The sequence below is a fragment of the Peromyscus californicus genome, unplaced genomic scaffold (assembly GCF_007827085.1).
Source record: "Peromyscus californicus insignis strain IS unplaced genomic scaffold, ASM782708v3 Scaffold_7__1_contigs__length_154581171, whole genome shotgun sequence".
Taxonomy (NCBI): Eukaryota; Metazoa; Chordata; class Mammalia; order Rodentia; family Cricetidae; genus Peromyscus; species Peromyscus californicus.
In genome coordinates this window covers 36,767,701-36,792,745 of record NW_026294595.1, presented here as the reverse complement: position 1 = coordinate 36,792,745, position 25,045 = coordinate 36,767,701, and the positions used below count along the sequence as shown (strand labels likewise).

Here is a 25,045-nt window from a genome sequence, read left to right as displayed (position 1 = left end):
GCGGCGGCGGGCGGCGGCGGCGGCGGCGGCGGCGCACGCCTCTAATCCCAGCACTTGGGAGGCAGAGTCAGGCAGATCTCTGTGAGTTCGAGGCCAGCCTGGTCTACAGAGTGAGATCCAGGACAGGCACCAAAACTACACAGAGAAACCCTGTCTCGAAAAACCAAAAAAAAAAAAAAAGGAAAGAAAAAGTTATATGTCCTGGATTCTTCTCTCTCTCTCTAGAATTACATACAATTCCAGTAGGATCCTGATACATAACAAAAGGAGCACAGGAATGTATTGGATTTATAATTTTGGAAGCTTTATTATCTGAACCAAAAAGGGAAGATACAAAAGTTGCTTTATTTACTAAGCAAAGGAGCAGACCTACATGGAAGTGTTGGCTGTTTTTTCTGAACTGTTAGATCATAGGAAGGTTGACCAGATGGCTGAGTTTTATATCCTGGCCCATCATTTTCGAGGCTGCTGGATAATGTAGGCCCTCTTCGGCGGAGCGGCCTTCTCCAGGGCAGGTGTGGGTTTTTGATGTGCTGTGTGAACTGTTGCTGGAAATTTGTGGTTGAGCTAAAGGTGAAAAGGGAAGAAGAGATAAGCATATTGAATCCATTGGGTTATGAAATATTACAATAATAGAAAATAATCAGTTGGCTAAGTCACAGTTTTCTTTGCTTCTTTGTCGAGACCTTCCTTCCACAGCACTTCCAGTCTTCAGCCCATGGAAGTAAGTGTGTGGATTACACTGTTGTTTCCTTCATTAGCTTTTAATTTTGTTTGTTTGTTTTTCGAGACAAAGTTTCTCTGTATAGCTTTGGAGCCTGTTCTGGATCTCACTCTGTAGACCAGGCTGGCCTTGAACTCACAAAGATCTGCCTGGCTCTGCCTCCTGAGTGCTAGGATTAAAGGCAGTGTGCCACCACTGCCTGGCTAGCCTTTAACTTTTATAATCATAAGAACATATGACATATATAAGTAAAAGTCTAGGCTAGCCTTGAACTCGTGATCCTTCTGCCTTAGGCTTCAAAGGGCTGGGATCAAAAGCATGTGCCATCACACCAGGCTATATATTTGTTTTGAGGTCCCATTTTGAAAAGCAGAACTGGTTACTCATATCTGTGCGAGTGCTCTGTAATATAGCAGTGATTCTGGTACTGGTGTATGTAATACAGATCATTATAGTTGAAGAAGGATGTGAAGACATTAAGGAGAAGTTCTGAGGATGGGAAAATTCTTTAATCATCAAACAATCAGGAAAAAGAGCCTTTGAAAAAAGTTAGAAAGTGTCAATTTATTCATTAGGGCAATGCATTTTAAATTATAATTTTTTTTTTTTTTTCAGAAAAGAGTGTGACGGTGGCCATTCCACCTGGTTCAAACTACACAGCCTGGTGAAGGAACACCGAAGAGGAGCTTCCTAGCTTCAGGGGAAGACAATTCTCATTAATTAGCTGTGAGGAAGTGCATTGAAATAAACAGAGTCTGAGATTTTCTGACAGTAAAAAATATTTCCTATCAACCAAAGATCCTGTGGGATTTACAGTCAGTGCAGCTTAAGATGGCGAGGGTTCAGAGCTGTGGAGTGATTTGCACACTTTTCCTAGGAAGAGTTTGACTCAGTGACCTTTGGGTCTGCTCAGTGTTGGGTTACCAAGCTCATCAATATTCCCCAAAGTACCTCAAGACACCGCTGTTAGCCAGCCAGGAAGTGGGCCTTGGCTCGCTAGGCATTTAATTTATCACTGTTGAATGTGAATGTCCTTGTTTTGACCCTCAAACTAAATAAGAGGGGAGACAGACTGTTAGGACTCTAAGTAGCACACTGATTGGGTTCTTCTAAACTAGGGAAACATGTGCCTTCCATCTCTTCTCAAATACCCCTGGCCAAGCTATGATGAACAGCAGTGACTTTCATTTGAAACTTGACTCTGAGAAGTCTCTTCTTGGTCATTAAATGCACATGTGTATACACACACCCACACACACACACACACACACACACACACACACACACACACACACACACACATACACACACACAGGCAGTATAGAGTCATGAGAAATTCTTAGTGATTTACTTATAAGTATTTTTCTATTTTTGTCTTTTACAACAAGCAGATACAGTATATACTAATTAACCCCAAGGATGGTCCCCTGCTGACATTCCAGCAGAAGGGATCAAAATAATTTAATATTGGTTATAAGTGTCGCTTTAAAGTCTGAAAAGAATGGGGGACTTATTTTTTTTAAAGTCAGAGCAATTACCATTAGTGTATATGTGTTTTGTACTACGGTAAGGGAGAATTTTATGTTTTGTTTTTCTTTTAACATTAGAGCCCAAAGGAAATTTCGGGGGTCACTGACTTTAGTGGTTTATTTCCAGAGTGGGCGTTTTTTAGCTTCATCTAAAACAGATGGGTTTTCTCAGGTTGACTCTAAATCACACTGAAAAAAAGAAAAAAGTCACAGACAGGAAGGACAATGTGGCAAGTTACTGAAGGTCAAATGTGAGGCACAGGGTGAGGAAAGAAACAAATGCAGCCCCTGCTAGAGCTGCTGTCAGTCAGGATGAGGCGGGCCGAGACAGGAAGTTGGGACAGGAAGGAGAAAGCCACAGCTGTCATTGTTCTTTAGGTGTGAGAGGTGACAGGTGGAGCTAGGTAACTGGAAGGGAGGGACAGCTCCAGAGCACCTTGTTTCTTGGCTTAGCAGGGATTTGTTAGTGGCCATGTCCTGGATGATCTCAAAGAGCTTAAAGGGCTCCATTTCTGGGGGTGGTTTTACAAACTGTGGTAACATATGATATAAAATGGATCACTTTATCTATTTATAAGAGTGCTTTACAGTCCAATACCTTTAAATATGTTCCTATTGTACCATCACCACTACTACTCATCTCTGGAACTTGGTCTCCAAGCTGAAACATGGCACCCATTGTCTTAGTTGACCAAAAGCAACTTGGGGAGGAAAGGGTTTATTTCATCATACACCTCCAGGTAAGTCTATCATTGAGGGAAGTCAAGACAGGAACTCAAGTGGGGCAGGAACCTGGAGGCAGGAACTAAAGCAGAGGCCATGGAAGGGTGCTGTTTACTGGCTTGCTCAGCCTGCTTTATTATAGCACCCAGGACCACCAGGCCAGGGGTGGCACTGCCCACAGTGAGCTGGGCCCTCCCACATCAGTCATCAATGAAGAAAATACATCACAGACCTACCTGGTGGGAGTATTTTCTCAACTGAGGTTCCTTCTTCCCAAATGACTCTAGCCTGTGTCAAGTTGACATAAAACTAGCCAGGACACCCCTTGAGTCTTCCCCAAGTCCTTGGCAACCATATTCTACTCTCTGTTTCTATGAATTTGACTATTCTAGATATCTTTTATAAGTGAAATTCAAGCAGTATATTTCTCTTTACTTACTTCAGTTAACATGATATATTCAAGGTTCATTCATGTGATAGTCCTTGTCAAAATTTCCTTCCTTTAAAGGTGAGCAATACTGCATTTTATACCACATTTTGGTTCTCCATTCATCAATCCATAGATATTTGGGGAGGGGTTGTTTCTACTTTTGGGCACTTGGGAATGATGATACAATGAACATTGGTGTATAAATGTCTGTTAAAGTCCTTGCTTTCAAGTTGTGTGTGTGTGTGTGTGTGTGTGTGTGTGTGTGTGTGTGTCCATTCCCGCTCCACACACACACACAAAAAGAATTGTAAGAGAGAGGGAATATGAAGTTGGGTGGGAAAGGAGGGAAGGGAAGATCTGGGAGAAGTTGGGAGAAAGTAATGGATATGATAGAAACATACAACATGAAATTCTTAAATGATACATTTTTAAAAAATAAAATAAATCTTGAGGAAAATTAGTTTAAAATTCTTAAAAATGCAGCAAGGAACTAAACAGAGAGTTCTCAAAAGTTGAAATGTGAACGGCTGAGAAATATCTATATTGGTTTTTTTTTTTTTTTTTTTTTTTGGTTTTTCGAGACAGGGTTTCTCTGTGTAGCTTTGCGCCTCTCCTGGAACTCACTGGTAGCCCAGGCTGGCCTCGAACTCACAGAGATCCACCTGGCTCTGCCTCCCGAGTGCTGGGATTAAAGGCGTGTGCCACCAACGCCCGGCCTATATTGTTTTTTGAGACAGAGTTTCTCTGTGTAACAGCTCTGGCTGTCCTAGAACTTGATTTGTAGATCAGGCTGGCCTGAAACTCACAGACCTCCACCTGCCTCTGCCTCCTGAATGCTGGGATTAAAGGTGTGCCCCACCACCACCGGGAGAAATATATTTTTAAATGTTCAATATTCTTAAGCCATCAGGGAAATGCAAATCAAAACTACTTTGAGACTTCATCTTACCCCAGTCAGAAAGGCTAAAGTTAAAAAATGACAAGAGAAGCTGGTGTGGATGTGGGGAAAGCAGAACACTTGTTCAGTGCCTGTGGATGGGTAAACTGACACGGCCACTATGGGAATCAGCGTGGAGGGTCCTCAACTATCTAGAAATAGATCTACCACACAGCCCAGCTATACCATTCTTGGGTATATACTCAAAGGGCTCTGCAGTCTTCTACAGAGACACTTGCTCATCTATCCTCAATGGTGTTGTATTTACAATAGCAGGAAATGGAAAGAGCCTAGGTATCCATCCACTGGTGAATGAATAAGGACAATGCAGTGCGTTTACACAATGGAATATTATTCACCTCTTACAAATGAAATTAAGAAGTTCATAGATAAATTTACGGAGCTGGAAATAATCATCCTCAGTGAGGTAATCCAGACCTAGAAAGACAAATGTCACATGTTTTCTCTCATATGTGCATGTTTGCTCTGAATCTTTAGAGATGTGTGTTTCATTTCTAATACCATTTAGATGTTAAGGAACTAGTATGGGGCCTGGAGGTAGTCTTTCAAGGGAGGGAACTAGAATACGGTGATATAAAGGGTCAAGAGGAATAATGGAACAGAAAGGGTTAAATAGGATGGAGGACGGGAGGGCAGGGTAGAAGGGGAATTTAGAGAGTTATAACTAACACTAAAGACCTTTTGAAAAAGTTATATGGAAACTTGATGATGTAGAGTCTTCCTAATATATATGTATGTATAAAAGATACACACCCCCACACCTCCTACACATACAAAAAGAATTGAGTATTCTGTAATAGGATGAGGGGAGCCAATGCCCCTACTAGACATTACAGACTAGCAAATAAAAAGCTGAGTGCCAAGAATGAGTAACTTATTTTAAGGTTCTAAAACAGTGGGGTCCCATAGGTTTCCAAATTGGCTATTGCCATTGCTCTTGGTTATCCCTCAGAACTTGACAGTAATCCTCTATTGGTGAAGACACTATATGTTTGAGTCACAGAACGTGCGCAAGTCAGATGGTACTTGCCTGGAAGCTTAGTCACTTTTGGCTGACTAAGCTTTCATAGTGCTTGAAGGTGATATACACACTACTGAAGAGGAGAAAGTAAACATCAGTCTTACCCGACTGTGAACCCAGTGAGCCACTATAATACCTGGCCTGGCAAGATATGCCCACTGGTGCTGTAGTGGCACAAAATGTTAGGGGAATGACCAAATATTTTCTGATTGAATTTAAGGCCTTCTCCACAAGGTAGAACCCATACCTAGCACCATTATCAGGGCCAAGAACCTGGGCCTAGCCAGCTTATATACCCTAGGGGAGAATTTACTATTATTATTCTCATAAACAGACATGGCATCAAAACAACTCCTAATGACTTACTGCTGTATCCATATCTCAGAAAAGCTTCTTTCTTCAATTAACGGAGACCCACAACTAGTCAAGGTGCAGAGGAAAGAGACTGCAGCATGCTCAGTCCTATGAGAAAGCTCTTCCCAAGCAAGGCTCAGGGATCGTCGCGGAAGAAGGGGCGGAGGGACAGTAAGGAAGCCAGAGGATGATGGAAGCGAAACAGCGATTTTCAAATACAGTGGGGCAGTCACACTGTGAACTCACAGCCATTGTGAAAGCATGCATAAGACTTGTACAAGTCCAAGCCAGAAAACAAATCCTAGCATGGATGGGGGAGAGAGACCTAAAGTTCTACCCCTACCTGAAGAGCAATTGATAGCTGCTGGAAGGAGAGTTAGTTTTCTTTAAGGGTGTGGACTCTGGGAGGTCAGAGGGATGGGCCTACAGGAAAAAGGGGTGGGCAGCACACATTGGATTCGATGGGTTAAAAAAAACGACCCAAAAATGGGTGGTTGGTGGGTGGGGGAGGATCTGAGAGCGGTTGGGGAAGAAGGGTGAGTATGATCAAAATGCACTGTATGAAATTCTCAAAGAATTAACATGACTAGTATTAAAAAAACAATGCAAAACAATTGTTAAACTAAAAGTGTGTAGGTTTAGGGTGTGGACACCAGAGCTGCACGACAATTTTTAATAATACAGTGACAGAGAGTGAGGTTCTCCTTGACACATCCCCATCCCCGTCAGCAGGGACATTCTCACGTAGCAGTGACAATTGTGGTGCTGGGACACACCTGTAGTCCCAGCATTTGGGGTGGTGTCAGGAGGCTAGCCTGGGCTACAGAGACCATAAACAGAATGGTCAGTACCTAAGTGCAGGGTCTTTGCTGTGGATTACATGTCATTGGAGGTACTGAGATTATAGTTTCAAAACTGAACTGGAAACAAATAGAAGCCGGTTTCTAGAATACAGTCTGTAACCAACTATATTTTAGGCTAGCATCTCATTTTGGGAGAGTTCTAGAGTTTTAATCACTGGTCATCATGAAGTGACAGTGTTAGTAGAATAAGATTCGTTTCTTATCTGAGTCACTAAGGTACCTCACGGAACACAAGAGGAAGAACTCAAGGTTGAGTTGCGCGTGTGTGCGCGTGCGCGTGCGTGTGCGTGTTTCGGGTATGTATCTCTGTGTGGTTTCTGTCTCATAGCTTCATTACAGAGTTGACATACTGAACATGAAAAACACATCAAGAGAAATTCCTGTGTTGAGAATTTTCCCTCCTTGGAGACACCTGTGAGTTCAAAACCCCTAGTTTTGGTTTCAGAGGAAACAGCCTAAGAAGTCGGATCCAAGCTTGTCTGCCCGGAGCTCTGAAGTCAACTCTAGCTGGAAAGAGATCCAGGTCAGGTTCTGCAGTTGAGCTGAAGTGTGGTGGTCTGAGCGGATGCCAGCTCGTCCATCCATCTTCCTCGGCTGTTAAGTTCCAACTCCAATGTTGGTGCTTACATTTCCACACCCTGTTAAGCAAAACACTTAAAGCCATCCACACACTGCACGTCAGTGACATTCAAGGGCACTCCTATGGAGATGGTAATCTGCAGAACAAGAGGAACCCTCCTAATTTCACAGATGCCTTTGATAGTTCTCTTTCCTAGGATCCCATTTCACAGGCAGCTGGGCGACTTTGGCCAGTGGGTGACCCAACGCCTGGCAGTTTGGAAAATGTCACCTAACTTTAATCAGACTTTAATATCGCACCTCTACATAACATAAATATTATTAATGTTTAACCAGATACCTTTGTGTGCTGACAACACAACTCAGTATCTCCCCCCGCTCTGTCTTAAAAAGAGAAACTTAAAAGCACACGAGAAACCATAAACCTTTGAGGAACTATGTGACATCTCAAAAGTCCAGTTGCCTTTGAAAGTGGCCAGTAGAAGAGAGTCTTGACCAGGTCCCCCAGATGTCAGCACAGAGAGCATCCAGGTTACAGAATGCCTTTCTACAGTGACATCAGGCAATGTGTGCAGCCACTGGACGGTGCAAATATTCTGTGTAGGGATGGAGAGGTGGAAAGGACTGACAGGAGAGGCAGAGAAGGAGGAGAAGCAGGGTGGGGAAAAAGAAAGGTCTGTATGGGAAAATGGTGGGAGGAGAATGCCCAGGCTGCTCCTCATCTAAACTAACCCAGTTCCAGCCCTCTGGGGGAGTGTTTTCAATCTCCCAAGGCTTAAACCATAGATTAGTAGACAAATGACTGAATGGCTGGTGAGGCCTTCTAGGAAGTGGTCAACTTAGACCATTACAGATCCAAAATCAAGATCAGAAATACCAACCAGCTGAAAGTGGGAAAGGATGTTAGCAAATACAAAAAGTATGGCCCTCAATTGTGCTCCTGTATTGCTTTTGACCAGTCATTAGGTCTTCATGGTAGTGTATAGTGTGGCCGAGGAACCAAGGGAAAAACATCAAAAGAGGTATAGATCTCTACTTCCTTTGTGGTTTGGGACAGGGTCTATCTATGTAGTCCTGACTGTCCTGGAACTGGCTATGTAGGCCAGGCTGGCCTTGAACTTATGGGGATTCACCTGCCTCTGCCTCCCGAGTGCTGGGAATAAGCGTGTGTGACACCACCGCCTGCAGATTCCATTTTTATTCGTACGTACCCTGTGTGTGAGAGCGCAATGGAAGACAAGCAAGGCAGCGGCCTCAAAGGGGACAGGTGGACTGTGGTCGAGGATATCTGATCCCCTCTCTGGTCTCTGTGTGCATGCACATCTGCCCACACAGACAGATAGACAGACAGACATACACACAGAGAGATACACAGACACAGACAGAAACACAGACACACATACACATATACACACAGATATACAGACAAACACACACAGACATAGACAGGCAGGAAGACAGACAGACAGACAGACACATACACACACACACACACACACACACACACACACAGAGGCATGACTCTTTCCAGAACTGAGCTGATGCTTCCGAGATCCTGATTTTGGCAACACAATGCTTCAGAGTATGGCCCCTTGGCACACTGATACCTCACACTGAGGAAGCCTAGTAGGCAGCAGGTGCAGGAGGGGCTTCCACTAAAGTTGTCTTTCTGCCCAAAGGCCAGACCCCTTGGGACATTCTCTGTTGCTGTGAACCCCTCTCCCAGGTATCTATCAGCCGAGAAACTGATGCAGACCTCAGGAAAGGAGGCAGAGTTGACCACAGAGCAGACTTGGTGTAGGCTGTCCGCTGTTCTAGTCTGTCCAGTCCTCCAGAAGTGATTTCTATTCTGAATTGCTCACCTTCTCCGCTTCCTTTCCCTTTATGCTACAAGTGTGTATGCTCCCACTCTGTGCTGGGCTATCAGATAGTCACTTTTCTCATTTTAGCTCCTGGGCATGCAAGAAACTTCTAGGCCTTCCTCTGCTGATCATCACTGGTTTATTTCAGACTAAATGCTGATTCTCAGAAGTGTGGGAGAGAAGTTGGAGTCCCCCTTACAATTACAAGTCTTCATTAAACAGAGGCAGCCCTGTCCTGTTCCTTCAATTTATGGGTGAGTAGAAGAAAGAGAGAGACTCTTTATCACCCTTAGGATAAATGCACTTGCTTCCTCAAACTGGAACAAGGGTGCACAAAGTTTTCCTACAGAGTTTGGTTGGGATGGGGGGTGGGGCCGGGGAGCCGGGTTGGTGGTGGTGGGGGGACACACATGGATGGGCAGACGGACAAAGGATGGGGACAGGGATGGGAAAAACCCAGAGTCCCAAACTCCAAATTGATGTTTGCCCAATATGACATTTTTGAGCTGTTTGACCTACTTGGGGTGAAATTCAAGCTCTAGAAGGAAAAATAGTAGGGGTCACCATCTTTCCAAATGTGGTTTACTAGATGAACCCAGCTGGTGTCTGGCTGCCTTCAGCCCCCAACCTCTCAGCGCTCCACTACCCACCGTGGCCACAAATCAAGTATTTCCTATGGAGATGCTGAGGTACGGAGAAAGGCCAAAATGGCTGGGGTCTCGACACATGCGCTGTCTCTGTAAACGATGCCAGTCTCTGAGAACTATCTGGGAGGGCAACGAAAATTCGGCACAGTCAGCATTGTGGTTTGCACTTCATCCCTTACCTTGTTTTGAAACGATTTATTTAATAGACACTTTAGGGATTCGGGAGAAACAGCTCTTCTATTTAAACTATTTTATGTTTCTCTAAGTGAGAACAGATCGATTTCTTTCACAAGGACATCAGACTCACAGGCTGGAAAAATCTCAATTAGTCATCAGCCGGCTCACAGGGGCCACTAGATCCACTGGGGAAGTGCAGAGTTAAGAGTATTGTGTGAGTTGCCTCCAGGATGGCTCACCTTGTCCAGTGTGTCATTCAGAGCATCCAACATCTGTATTTTGGCAGCGTTTGAGATGGCACTGTGAAGATGAAAAGGAACTTTAAATAAGATCTGAAGCTCAGGGCTGGGAATGTAGCTCAGTGGTTGGTGGAGTGTGTCCCTGGCATCTGCAGACCCTAGATTCAGTCCCCGGCACCGCCCCCGCAAAGTTACTCATTGGTTTGGGAAGATGTTGCGGTCTAACTTTATAACGTCAGGTCATGGTAGAAGAAGCAGGGAGGAAAACAGCCCCTGTGTTGGCATGCTTTTGGGCTTTGTCTTAGGGTTTCAGTCTCTGTGATAAACCATAAGCAACTTGGGGAGGAAAGGGTTAATTTCATCTTATACTTCCAGGTAACAGTCCATCACTGAGGGAAGTCAGGACAGAAACTCCGGCAGGGCAGGAACCTGGAGACAGGGACTGAGGCAGAGGCCGTGGAGGAATTGCATACTGACTTGCTCCTCATGGCTTCCTTATCTTGTCTTCTTCTAGCACCCAGGACCAGTAGTGCAGGGAGGCACTTCTTCCAGCACCCACAGTGAGCTGGGCCATCCCGAATCAGTCATCCATCAAGAAAACGTTCCACAGGCTTGCTTACCAGTCTGTCGGGCGGGGGCATTTTCTCCACTGAGTTTTCCCCTTCCAAAATGACTCTAGCCTGTGTCAAGCTGACATAAAACTAGCCAGCACGTAGTGGCTGTTTTCTTAAATAGGTGAATGGTGATTTCATAATTTTAGAGGCAGCTATTTTTTAATTCAGGGGATTCGCTTTGTCACAGAGCATGTTATGGAAAAGGCCAGATGAGGTGCAGTATTTTAAAGAGTGACCTGAAAATAAGATGAATGGATGAGCATCGGGGCCAGATGAATTTAGGACACTTTAGGAGGTGGCCGGGTGGCTACAGAGAGGAGAATGGGTAGGATGTGATGGGAGAAACGCTCCAGTCCGTATCCCAGAACCAATGTTCATCATGATGCTCACCTCTACCCAAGCCCGACTGCCTTCCTGGAAATTCTTGGGGCCTTGGTTTGTCCCCGAGTGACTTGTGGAGGCAGAACTATAAGCGATCCCTACCTTGTTTTCTCCAGTCCTGTTTTTTTGGTGTGTCTTTCCAAAACGCCCATTTCTTGTTTTTTGGAAATTCGCATTCCTCCGGCTTTCACTGAAACAATAGGCAAGCACGTTAGAACAGCTTTGTTTTTCAGACAGGACTCCCATCTAAGGAGAGCTTCCAAATTTCTACAGAAAAACTTTTATCTAAACAACAGAATAAAAGAAAAATAAAACCTAAGGAAGCCAGGGCAGGGAGGGGGAAGGCCTGGGGTTTGCTTTTTTCTGCTCAGAGAGGTGGGATGGAGGTTGAAAGGGCAGAAGGTCACACCTTAGATTTAGGAAGAATAACAACACGCTCCCTCAGGCATTCAGCTGAAAAACATTTTTTCTCTTGTTATCAAACCAATTACATTCTTCAAGATAGCAACCCATAATTACAATGTGACCCCTCTGTTTTCCCACAGGATTAAAGCTTTTGCGTGGCTTGCACTTTTGTTTTTTCAACCGAAGTTTTCAAATGCCAGATTCTGAGAGATGAGCTAAATTCCAGGGTGCTGACAGACATTTAATTCAAACAAAGGGCTTTGAATTCCAGGGGATAGCCACCTTCATCTCAGCCCCCAAACCTCCATGTTGGCTGAGCTCTGAGGTTCTAATGAGTAATTAAACTGTATTAATAGTCATGTCATTCAAGAGTTCAATTAGTGTTAATTGAACAGACGACCTAAAAGCAATTCAAGTGTTTAACAATGTCAGCTGAAATCAGCTTTGGAAAAGGAGCAACCCGCTTTAGGTTGCAAGTCAAAACAAGTATTTTCCTCTTTTCCCAGAAAAATCACACATCTAAAATCTGACAAGCTCAGATGAGAAGTGGCTGGCTACCCGGATGTTGATTTGTTTGAACCTGATAATTCTTTTTGTGGAAATGCCGCTTGGGCAATTCTTTAAAACAAATTCCCATAAGGTGACAAGGAAAGAAAACCTATTTCTCAAGCCTTTGTGTGCTGACTTTATCACTGTTCTTATAAATAGTAATACTTAAATCTTTTGATAGGACCTACATGCAGAAGAAATCAAGAAACATGAAAAGACTTCTGAATCCCTGTCACCATCCCTTTCCAGCCTGCAGACAATCTCTCTGGACATTGCTGAATTCCAAGTTCCTAGTTCCTGGTCTTCACCCACAGATGTTAAACACATTATTTGTTTCAAATGGTAAAATAAGACACTAACTGTTCCCTATTTGGTTCATCCTGCCCTCCGCCCCGCCCCCCCAACCATACATTTTATAGAATGTTTTACATTTCTCTATCTTTATCTGTCTTCTTCTTCTCCTCCTCCCTCCGCCTCCTAGCCACCCCCCCCCCACCCCCCCCCACCCCCCGCAAGACAAGGTTTCTCTGTGTAGCCCTGGCTGTCCTAGAACTTGCTCTGTAGACCAGGCTGGCCTCAAACTCAAGAGATCTGTCTGCTTCTGCCTCCCGAGTGCTGGGACTAAAAGTGTGTGCCACAATGCTCTTTCTTCTTAATATCTGTTTTACAATTTCATCATGAAAACCTTCTGTGTTTACATAGCCACTTTCCTAATGCTAAAGCATCTCATGTACTTCTAATTCATAAACAAAGCTGTAATGAGTATCCTTTTTATAATATAACTTCACACTAGCACATGGCTATCTGTGGGATATATTTCTAGAAGTGGCTTTGCTAGGTGCATTTGGAATTTTGCTAAATCTTGCGGAATTGGCCCTCACAGAGGCTGCATTAGTTTACGGTCTCATCAGCTACAATGGCAACGATTGTTTCTCCAGTCACAATGAGCTAGAAAATATTTTGTTTTTTCAACCAGTAAGCTAAAAACTAGAACTATAATTATACACATATTGTCTTAGTTAGCTTTCTATTGCTGTGAAGAGACATCACGACTGTGGTAACTCTTATAAAGAAAACATTTAATTGGGGTGGCCTGCTGTAGCAAGCTTTTTTTGTCGGGACTGTCAGCTTACAAATAATGACACGAGACTTACTATTAATTATGAAATCTCGGCCTGTGCAGGAGAATCCATAAAAAGCGGCCACAGACTCCTCTTCCCTCTTCTTCTTCCTCTCTCTCTCCCTGCCTAGTCTCCATAGGCCTAAGCACATTCCCCTCTGTTCCTTCTCTTAATAAACTCTTACAGTGGGTTTTGTTGTGCCTTGTGGCTTTTCTTGCATGGTAAACAGCACCGCTTAATGAGTAGCATTGTGCCATGTAAAACTAACATTGGTGCCGAGATGAAGCAGGCCCTCCTGGCACTCTGCATCCGGGACCCTGTACCAAGGTTTGTTCGATCTACTATCTATGACTGCCTGCTTTTGCATTTGCCTGTCCGTCGGACCGCTTCACATAATACCGGCTGCTCCAATTGGTGAGTTTTACCTTTCCAGTCCCTAGTCATTTCCCATGACTGCAGCGTGATATATATTTCTTGCTATCAGACCCCCAGGGTGTCCTTGGGCTGCGCGCACACCGACTGATTCTCTCTTGATGAAGCACTGAATGCTGTTGGACCCTCCAGAGTGGGGGGTTCCCTGTGCTACCTACGTATGCCCTGGCCCTTACCCTTCTCTTGACAAAGTATTGGGTAACTTGTGCCAATCCACAGATCCTTCCTTGATCTTGGGGGCACCTGAGATTGTGGTCTTGGATCACATCTGTTTTTTTAGTATTTTATTTTTTTCTCTCTGCTGCAGCCATGGGAAATAAGGCTTTTTCTTCTTAGTCCCACTCCTCCTCTGAAAAATGCCTTACGTATCCCTTAGATAACAATAAACATGGCCACATAATGGCTCCTTGGACCCCGATACTTCACAGGAATTATCTAACTTCTGCCAGAGAACGGTCAAATGAAGAGTTACTTTATCCCCAAGCTTGTTACCTAAGCTCTGAAGCCTCCCTTTTTGATTCTTTCTCTCCTGCCCACATGCTCCTAGCCATTCAATCTCAACAGGAGGAATCTCTGACTCCCAAGAACCTCCGCCTATCTGACCTCCACTCCCAGTCTCCGGTATTGGGCAGGCCGCTACAACCACCCGACTCTGGCTCTCACTTTCACTCTTCCTGTCACTCATTCTCAAGCTGCCCTGAGAAGCACAGACCGGTCTAGGAATAGGCTAGGATGCATGCAAATGAGTTTCACCAAACCAATGCGGCCCACCCACCTGGAGCTGAGGCGGTTCATGATCAGGACCCACATTGGGATTATAATTATAATAGCCTGGGTGGCTCTCTAGCTAGAGACCAGTTTATAACCCGCCTCCTGGCAGGTCTTCCTAAGGCTGCCCTCAAACTAGTAAGCTAAATAAAGCTAAAAAATGTAATTCAAGATAAGGAATAAAATCTGTCTCATGTCTCCCAGAGCTTCCCTGACATCAGGGTTAAACTTAAGCATCTGGAGAGGGGGGTCCCTCCCACAGGCAGAGGTCTTAGCTGTGGCATTCAAGGTGTAACATGGGAGAGATGAGAAAGCCCGTAAACAGAACTGCCAAATGCTGGCACATGCTATCTGACCGGGCTGCCTGAAGGCTTCCAGGTCCCTGTTTTAACTGTGGTTAAAAAAAAAAAAAAAAAAAAAAAAAAAAAAGGCCACTGGGCTCATGTGTGCCCTGCCCCATGAGGGCCACCAACTAGGCTTTGTACAAAGTGCCACCAAGAGGACACTGGTCAGCTGACTGCCCCTCATGGCATGGGGACATCAAACAGAGACCACCCCTCCAGCTGATCTCCTAGGCTTGGCCATGGGCTCACAGGGAACCCAGGATAATTATTGCAGCATCAGGGCGACCCATTTCTTTCCTTTTGGACACTGAGCCACTTACTCAATCCTGAGGGAGTTTTGGGGTCCCACCTCTTCTTCTCAATTCCCTATTGTTGGGGCAGGGGGACAGCCTTACCTACCTCATCAGACCCCACCACTTAATTGTATTTTCAGGGGCATCCCTCTCACCCACACGTTTTTTAGTGGTGCTAACCTGCCCTGTGCCCCTAATGGGACAAGATTTTCTAGCTAAGGTAGGAGCTTTTGTTTCATTTGCTCCTTCCATTTGCCTTACTGCAGAATCGTCAGCTTTAAGACACTCTCCTGTCTCTACTGACCCTATTCTGCTATATCAGCTTCCCTCTGTGTCTCTAATAACATATTCAAATCTCCTAATTAACTACTCAGCTAATTGTTACAGGACCACCATAGAACCAGAGGCCAAGGACCATCAAGTATACCCAGGCAGTAAGGAGCAGTAACAGTCCAGAGGTATTTACACCCCCAGACTCAAAAGGGTCTTGACTCTGCTAAACTACTAAAGAAAACAGGTGCCTTGAGGTTTGTCTTAGATAAGACTTATCTCAGGTAAAAATTAAAAGCATGTTCTAAATCTCTCTCTCTCTCTCTCTCTCTCTCTCTCTCTCTCTCTCTCTCTCTCTCTCTCTCTCTCTCTCTCTCATACTAACCAATATAGCAGAGTACTGAACATTATAATATCATGGCTACCAGCTCAAAATTTTAAATTCCCTGTGGCTGCTTCTTAACATGTTTAAAAATTCTTCTGAGCTCCAGAGCCAGCTTGAATCCATCTGTACAGCACCTTGTCAGACCCAAGCAGCCACAGAGCCCTAAAACAGTGAAAGGTGCTGGATGATTCCCAAAGCACCAGAGGACAATCCACTACCTCAGGATGTCTGGCTTCCCCAAAAGCTCCCTTCCCTACCCTCAAGAGTTAACCAATGCCCACCGAGGTCAGCAGGAAGCAGTTTCAGGAGACACACTGCCCCCATTCCCGTTCACCTGCCATTTTTTTTATAATAAGCAAAGAATCTGGAATGTTGCTACATGACCGCACATGAGCTGTCCAGTAGTCAAGCAAGAACCTTTGTCATCCTGGGGACTTATGTCCTATGTAATCTGTGTGCTGCGTGGTCACGTAATTTGGACATCTTGACACATGCTTGGTCTCAGCGACACTTCTTAGGCATAGAGGCAATTTCTATAGCCCGTTTCTTCTATCTTTAACTCTAAAGTCAGAATCATGTGGCTGAAGTTGCCAAGTTTTCCTGCTTGCTGGGACTGAAACATGGCCCCCTTGTTCAATTACATCTTCACCAGCTTTCTGTTTACCACCTTCACTGCCAAAGTTTGGCTGGTTTTTGAACTTGCTCTCTATATCAGGCTGGCCTCAAATTAAGAGATCTGCCAGCCTCTGTCTTCCAAGTGCTGGAATTAAAGGTATTTACTGCCACATCCAGCTCTAAATTTTTCTTAAATCCCTTTCCACAAGTTGGAAACTTAGCTGGGTGAGATCTGCCTGCCTTTGGCTCCCAAGTGCTAGGATTAAAGGCGTGTACCATCACACCTGGCTCCAAGCTTTTCTTTAGCTCCTTTTTCACCTATTTAAAATTTAGCTGAGTAGAATCTTGCCCTGAGGTCACCACTCCCTTTATTCCATTTCTTAATCTGTTTATCTCCTAGAACAGAGAATTTAGCTCTATTCCACTTTCTGGTGCTCTTTTTTCTCCTCAAAGTTTTCATTTTGTTAATTTACCTTGCTTAGCTTGCTCCTTTTCATTATAAATCTTCATTAGCCTTACCACTAATGACTATAGGACAGAGTCTATATTAGGCTGTTTTGAGATTTCTTCTGCTAATAGAATTAATCCAAAACTCTTCACCTTAGCCTCAGGCAGACTCTTTGGACAATGGCAAAAGGTGCCCACTGTCTTCACCAAAATATCACAAGAATGTTCTCTAGGCAACATACTAAAGTTCTTCTTCTCTGAAACCTCTTGAATGAGTCCCCCACAGTTCAAATGACTTTTAGCACCTCTCTCTCCCAGGCTTCTACTAGTATGTTCCATTAAGCAGTGTGTAAAGACTTCCATTGCTTTCCAAAACCAAAGGAACCAAATTCCTCCAAACAAACACATGGTCAGGCCTGTCACAGCAATACCCCACTTTAGGTACCAACTTTTGTCTTAGTTAGGTTTCTATTACTCTGAAGAGACACCATGACCACAGCAGCTCTTATAAAGAAAACATTTAATTGGGGTGGCTCACTTACAGTTTCAGAGGTTCAATCTATTATCATCATAATGGGGAGGATGGCAGCATGCAGGCAGATGTGGTACTGGAGCTGAGAGCCCTACATCTTGCAGGCAGCAGGAAGTAAACTGACTGTCACACTGAGGGAAGCTTGAGCAAAAGAGACCTTAAATCCCGCCCCCACATTGACATAATTACTACAACAAGGCCACAGCACCTAATAGTGCCACTCGCTTTGGGGGTCATTTTCTTTACAACTACCACCACCACACACACACACACACACACACACACACACACACACACACACACACACACACACACGTGTGTATATGGAAGTATACAAGAGTATGTCAAAAACATGTACATCTATGACTATTTCTGAACTTTCTGTTCCATTAATTTGTACAAATATCACTATAAGTATATTAGTAGCTAAAGCATTTTAGTATACTCCAGTAGTTTATCTTGTTACATTTTATGTAAAGAATTATACTATCTATTGTTTATTTTTTTACAAGAACTTAAAAATTTGTCAATCCCCTATAAAACCTTGTTGATTTTTATTTTTTTTTAATTTATAAGGTATTTTTTGAGATACAGTATTACTGTGTAACCCAGGGTTGTTTTGAACTTGTGAACTCTCCTACGTTAGCCTGCTGAGAACTGAGATTACAGATGTACACCACCACACCTGGGTAAATTTATGGATGTTTTTAAAGGGAGAAATTCGTATCATTATCATCCTGGTGGCTCTGTATTTGAGAATGTGTGTGGTTTTCTATTGTCTGCCTCTTCTTAGTCCCTTGGAAATTTGTCCAGACCAATTTTGTACATTTATGCTTAGGTTCATCCTTTACGAGCATTTTGTCTGTGTTGATACTGCTATTGTAAATCAGGTCTAATCTTCATGCCCAAACTAAGAACTTGAAGCTGAAAAAGTTAACTGAATATCAGTAAGCTTATCATAATTGATTTTATACTTAAGATGTAGTGAATTCTAGTATTGCTTATTATAGCTTTCTATAGATTCTCTAGGATTTTCCAGGTGAAAAACTATGTAATTTATAAAGAATAATATGTCTCCTTTAGAAAAATGTTAAATAGTGGTGATTGTGAACATCTTTGCCTTTCTTATTTTTTTAAGGCGTGTGACACCACCACTCAGATACATATATTTATTTATGGTGGGGGTCGGTCTTGTGTGTTAGAGGACAAATGATTCTTTCCTTCTGCATGTAGGTACCGGGAATTGAACCCAGGTCATCAGGCTTGGCAATGGGTCCCTTTACACGCTGAGCTATCTTGCCTGCCCGCCTTTCTCATTTTTAAAGTCTTTTCCTTATTAAATTTAATATAGTCTTTGGGTGGCCTTTTTCTACATATCTATCTATTTACATACATACACATTATAAATCTTTCATTACATTTAGGGAATATCCTTCTATTATGATTCCATATCATTCTATTATTTAAATAGATATTGGATTTCAACACATGCATTTCAACATTTATGGATATGGTCATATGGGTTTTTTTCCTTAATGTAAATCACTGTTTTAGGTACTGCTAAGTTCATTTGAAAGGACTCTGAGAGTTTCCAAAGGAGAGTCACTAGAAAGAGGGTAGGGAGTTGGGTCACAGGAGGAGCTGTGGAATCCAGTAAGACTACTCACTAGTGGGAGGTGAGGGTACTATCACCAAAGTTCTGAAGGGCTATGTGTCACGTTGGGGATCATGAGAGTCATAAGGAAATGCTGTGCAAAGTAGGGCATCCCCACTGCCCTGAAGTCGTGAGACTGCTGTGATTGGCCTACGGTTTGAGTTTGTCCTCCAAGGGAAACTGGTCCTCAGTGCGGTGATAACGGAGGAGGAAATGACAAGTGGTAGGGCCTCCTGGGAGATCCTTAGGTCAGTTGGGATTGGCCCTTGGAAGGAATAAAGGGATCCCAGTTAATCTTCCTCTTGCTTTCTGTGGTTGATTCTAGCCCTGTCATGCACATAGTCCTGCTTTCTGCCATACAGTCCTCACCAGAGAGCCAATCTCCAGAACTGGGAGCTAAAGAAGCCCATTTCACTCATAAAGCTAGCCTGTCTGAGGTATTTCATACTAATGAAGAACAGACTAATAAAGTGACTGTGAGCTAAATACCTAGTTCTCTTTCAGACTTGGTTTCCACATCCCTCAAAAGGGAGTAAGTCCCACTGTTCAGAGGTACTCTTGAGAATAGAGATACATAAACCAGACTGGCAAAATGACTCAGTGGGTAAGGATGCTTGCCACCAAGCCTGATAACTTGAGTTTGGTCACCAGGACCCACATGGTGGAAGGAGAGAACGGACTCTTGTAGAGTGTCTTCTCACCTCCAATGCATGTGTGTGCTGGCAGGGGCGGGGGTGGGGGTGGGGCAGGTGCATCGCTCATACATATAAATAAATGTAAAGTTTTAAAAATGGAGAATACTGAAAAGAAGACATGCAAACCTTTGATGCATGGTAGGCACTTGATAATTAGTAGTTGTTACTATTTAGATTTTATTTGGGTTGCTCCAGAAGGGAAGGGCAGAGTAATTATCAAATAAGAAAAGTATCAGAATAGTTTGTGTTAGTGTGAAGCATGTTGGTGGTACAATGGTCAGTGCCCCTCAACATACTAGAGCAAGGGAAAGAGGTTCGTCTGCCATGAGCATCCTAGGAGAATTCTGGAGAACTTAGCAGAAATTGAGTCACACGGTCATTGTCAATGAGGTCCTTACTGTGATCCTCACCCTGCTAATCTACTGTGAAAAGAATATCCATCACTTGCCTCACTTAGGAAAGGGCATAAGCACTCAACAGAGAAACAAACACCAAAGAATATTTTGGAAACCCACACTGCAAGAGTTCTTCGTTTTCAAGAATAAAGCAAAGACATTTAGGGAAGACAGAAAATATCCCCATTCTGCGAGTGGATGTGCTGGTTTATAGAGTAAGGCTCTCACAAACTTGGGGTGAATGAACCAGTTGGAACCATTTTATGGGAGGGTCATCTTCAAAGCTCTGCTGGAGACACTGGTCTCACAGGATCGAGACAAATCACCACTATAGCCCATGACAGTCACTCTGGCCTGTTCTTGATACGATGGATAGCTGGAAGGTCTTTCCAAGGAACCTGTGTCTAAATCAACCCTTTCAAACTTACATGCACCCCCACTTCAGCTTCATATTTGGACTGTATTTTCTCTAGAATATTTGTGTAAAAAACCAACTGCAGTTCAACAAAGTAAAATGTGACTGTGTTTACTATTTTAATGGAGAATAAATGCAAAGTTGAATATAAATACAGTAAGATTTTTCAGGACTTCTGATGAATAAGATGAACTAGAATCTACAGAAGTATAAAATGATGTTCTTTTGGGTTGTTTCACTAGAAAACCAATGTTGATACAGGAGAACTGAAACTTCCCCTTCCTGTCTTGGGCTAGAGCTAAGTTCTTGTGGTAGATTTTATGCTTTGTAGGTTTTCAATGATGGACCTTATAGTTTCAAATTATACATAATTTCCAGTTAAGATTTTTTCCAGTATTTGGTAGAGAATCGTCAAGACAAAAACCAGCCTGTGAGAAAAATTAGCCCCTTTCCTTCCGTAGACCATGGGAATGTGTATAAGAAAGCAAGAAAACATGAAGTTCGTGCCAGCTCTGTAAAACTTATTTGAAGATATAATTAAGAGGTCAGTGCTTACAGACTGCTTAGTGTACAGTCAGGGTTGACTCGTCAGCGAATTTTTGGTGGCCAATCAAGACCCCTGGAAAATTCTCAAGAGAAGAGGCTTTTTTAGAGCCAGAAAATTTTGTCACAAAGCCAATTATTTTCCAGTCCCAGGGCTGGGTGGCATTAGTAGAGTCTCTTTGCTGCTCTGACTTTTAGTTCGCTCTTTTGTGATGCTTATCTGCAGAGTGTCATTTATCTGTAGGGCTGCTGCCATGTCTGGAACTTTCTATGCTGTGCAGGTGCAAGGTTGACTCTGAGTGAAGGGCACCTGCCCTTGCGGTCATCAGCCCCTTCTCCTTGCTGTTTTGAGCAGTGGATCTCATATACTTCTCTGTCCCCGCTACTCTGCACGAGTTAACCAGCTGGATTGAGAAAAGTCAAGACTTCATTTTGTTTAGTTTTCATGGGTTATTTTTTTTATTAATTTTTTTAGGACAGAATCTCACTGTCCTAAAAAAATTCTGTTCTCACAGAATCTCACCAGCTGGCCTGGGATTTTCTTTGTAGATCAATCAAGCTGTGCCTGGATGCACAGAGATCTGCCTGCCTCTGCTTTCTGAGTGCTGGGATTAAAGGTGTGCACCACTGTGCCTGGCCTATTTTTATTATTTTAATAGAATGTCTTTTATGCATTCTTTAACAAATATACACACACACATACATACATACATACATACATATGTATATATACACACAGTGTATCTCATACCCACCTCCAACTATTACAGCCTTTTCATGTGTATATGTCGTTATAGTGTGTTCTTATTAATCTCCCTCCTTCACTGACCTATGCCAGCTCCCCTGGCCTCCATTTTGGTTGTTTTAAATGACACTGGTCCTTAGGCAGTTGATCACCTCTGGGGTTCTTCATGATAACCCTTCCTCATAAACTTTTCTCTTTTCCTCACAAGCCAGAAAATGCCTCTTGCAATTCACAACTGACCCTCCGCACATTTCTGATTCCTTTGACTTAGTCAATTTAAGAAGTGCAGGACTGGAGATGACCTGAGGAGAGACTGTTAGTCTTCCTATTCATCTTGCATTTCGCTTCCCTGGACCACCTCACAAAACTTTGGTATTGCTGATCACGTAACGGGGTTCTTCTAAAACTAAGAGAAAGGCAAATTGAAACAGCAGGAAATTCAAAGTTATGCTTCCCAGAGCCCAGGCTACTTCTTGGTTAACATTATCTTGTTTTAGGGCATAAATGTAACATCAACAGAGGTGTGATATATTACATCAGTACACGTAAAGGAAGTGCTCAGCACACATGCGAGTGGGGTGTGTGTGTTATGGCTGGCTGATTTCTGAGTGGTTTCACTCATAACTACGCTGGCGAGCACTGGTGTCCTTTCCCATCGCAATTGTTTTCTGTCCGGACTACCGCAGCAGGTGCCCGTGAGGCTCCCACATCTGGGGGCCTTGGAGTCCGAAGGATCATTCTGCATTCTGCTGGCTACAGTGGGTTTTACGAGGCCTGCATTTTAAAGGGGTCAACATTCAAGTGTCAGGTCCTTTATATTCACAGCCTCTTCTCACCCACACAGGAGCCTTACCAGACTGATGTTATTTATTTTCCCTTTTCACAGGTGAGAAAACCGAGGCTCTGAGATGTAGATTGAAAGTGAAGTCCAGACCCTACTCTGTCAGGTTCTAACCACCATGGCTTACCTTCCCACTATATGGTACTAGCTTCCTGCTCTCAGACATCTGTATTTTGCTTCTAAATAACAGGTGAAAATTTAATAGAATTTTTGGCATCTTATTAGTTTTGTTCCATAACTAAAAATTTGCATCATTGCAAACTGGTTCGTAAAATAAAAAATATGGGGAACCAGCTGAAGGGTGAAGTTTCTTTGTTCTCTTGAGCTCAGTGGGGAAGCAAGTCTGCCTACATCTCCATTCCAATTATCCCAAACCTCTTGTCTGCGGTGTCACAGTTCATAGTAATTCATTGTCATGCCAGAGGCATTGTGACATGCTTGATGGAGTCATGGTGTGCTATGTACACAGAGTAATTAGCAATCATTAGTGTTGGGGACAGGAAGTTCTGGCTGGTGTTGTTCAAACTTGCGCTTTTTAAATTGACGTAAGCCAAAGGAATCGTTTGTCTAAGTTTAACTTTGTGCACAAATGTACTGTAGCAAATCAGATTTTTCAGCTGGAGCGTTTTCTGAAAGACTGGAGTGGAGGCCGCAGGAGAAGGGTGCATTTCTTTCCATCTGTGCAGTATATGAGTTCCTCTCCTAACACCTGTATAGACGGCTCCCCATTCATTTACATCAATACCTCTCCATTTTTAATGTAAAAAATTGCTAAATTCAACTACAAGTGTAGAACGTCAGTGGACTGACAAAAGAGATTGGACATGGTGTCTAGAGCAAGCCAGGAAACTCTCATTCTACTGGGCTGCCTTCCAGAATGCGCTGGGTCTGTATCAGATCCCCATCCTCGCAAAGCCCGGGCCTGTCATACCTGCCTGCGGTGAGAGGCCTCAACCTCCCCTTAGAGGTAACAAAGAATTATACAAATAACTGGGTTTCTAAAGGGAGACAGGCAAGCACAAAGCAGTCAAGCTTTTGAGATGTCAGGAGGAAAGGACAGCAGTTGGAAGAATGTGAAACTGACTAAAAATAGGCCTGTTCCTGCTAGTCAAGCTATATAAACGTATGCTTAGTTACGGGAGAACCAGTGTCGATAACCCACAGAGTCGATGCGAATAGCATGAATTTAAAAACAGGAGACACTCCAGATGTTAGAGCCCCTCCAGTCCCTGGGTACTTATGAAAGAGTGCTCCTCAGCTTGTGGGCAGATAGCATTGCCCAACCCCAAAGACTCCAGAAGCAGAAATGGGCACTGCTCTCTGCACGGAGTCAGTATGAAGTCAGCTAGCCATGGGTGTCTTGCAGAATCTGAGTGTGAGAGGTGGAAAACGGAGTAGGGTTCCCCAAGCGGGTAACTCACTCAGGTGAGGGTGTGTCCCGGCTAATCTACCGCCGCAGAGGAGCTCAGGCTGCAGGAAGGGAAAGCAACAGCTGTGGGCTGACAACCTTGGCTCTGCTGGGGTGCTTCTGGGAGGACGAATGGGGGCGAGGGAGCAGCTGCGGGAGCCTGGTCAGGTGGGGGGACCTACCTGCTGGAGGGTGCCGCCCTTTCAGCGGGGACAGCGGGACTCGCACTTCGTTTGCCATAGTGCCTGTGTGCCAGTGCCTTCCTGGTGCTCTGGAGGCTGAGTGCCAGCAGCGGTGGCCGCCTCACCTCACCTCACTAAGGCTTTATAGCTGCAGGGGGCGGGGCCCCTTGAGGGCCTTGCTGAGCAACCACCAGGCTTGTCACTCAGCTGCCCTGGAACCTGAATCTTCTTGACAAGCCTCTCTTATTTGATTTAGGAAAGCAAGGTAGATGTCTACAGGGCAGAGGAGGAAGTGGAGAAGATAAAGCAGCGTCAACAATTCTCTCCAGAAAGTGTGAGGCTCTTTGTCACATACAGGCATGACACGGGTGAACAAGACAGGGTCTTTGCTTCAAGACATCTGTGGTCTTAACAAGAGACAATTCCAAGTGAGCACTATGCCTTTTGGAGGGCTTCTCAGTGACGAGCAAGAAAATAATCGCAGGTGTCGACAGAGGCTTCTATGCAAGTATATTGATCATGCATTTCTTCTCTCTTATTTTGTTTTTCTTTAAGGGAGTTAATAGATATATCCCCCAAACAGAGAGGCTTAACTAAGCTAAGATGTGGCCAAGAGAATGATATGTATCCAAATCGCGTTTCAAGTAATATTTAGCGATGAAAAAATATTAGTGATGATACAGTAAACTGGTAGATGAAACCGATGGATAGATTTTTTGCTTATTGCTGTATCTCCAGGGCCAACATTTAGCAGATGGTGCTTAGACAAACTGTTCTTCATCAAAAACTGCTCCTTGGCCAGGTGTGCTGGCTCGAGCTTTTAATCCCAGCACTTGGTAGGCAGAGGCAGGTGGATCTCTGTGAGTTCAAGACCAGCCTGGTCTACACATAGTAAGTTCCAGGAC

At 43.8% G+C, this 25,045-nt stretch overlaps 1 protein-coding gene across 1 annotated transcript; it reads right to left on the bottom strand.

Annotated features, from left to right (window-relative positions):
- Positions 1–282: 282 nt before the first annotated feature.
- On the bottom strand, positions 283–24,317 carry Dapl1 (death associated protein like 1). The gene is made up of 4 exons (XM_052724401.1): positions 24,141–24,317; positions 11,204–11,291; positions 10,107–10,167; positions 283–567 (listed from the first exon to the last, which is right to left on the bottom strand). The coding sequence occupies exons 1-4, from the start codon at positions 24,196–24,198 to the stop codon at positions 454–456; spliced, it is 321 nt and encodes a 106-aa protein (XP_052580361.1). The 5' UTR covers positions 24,199–24,317; the 3' UTR covers positions 283–453.
- Positions 24,318–25,045: the final 728 nt, after the last annotated feature.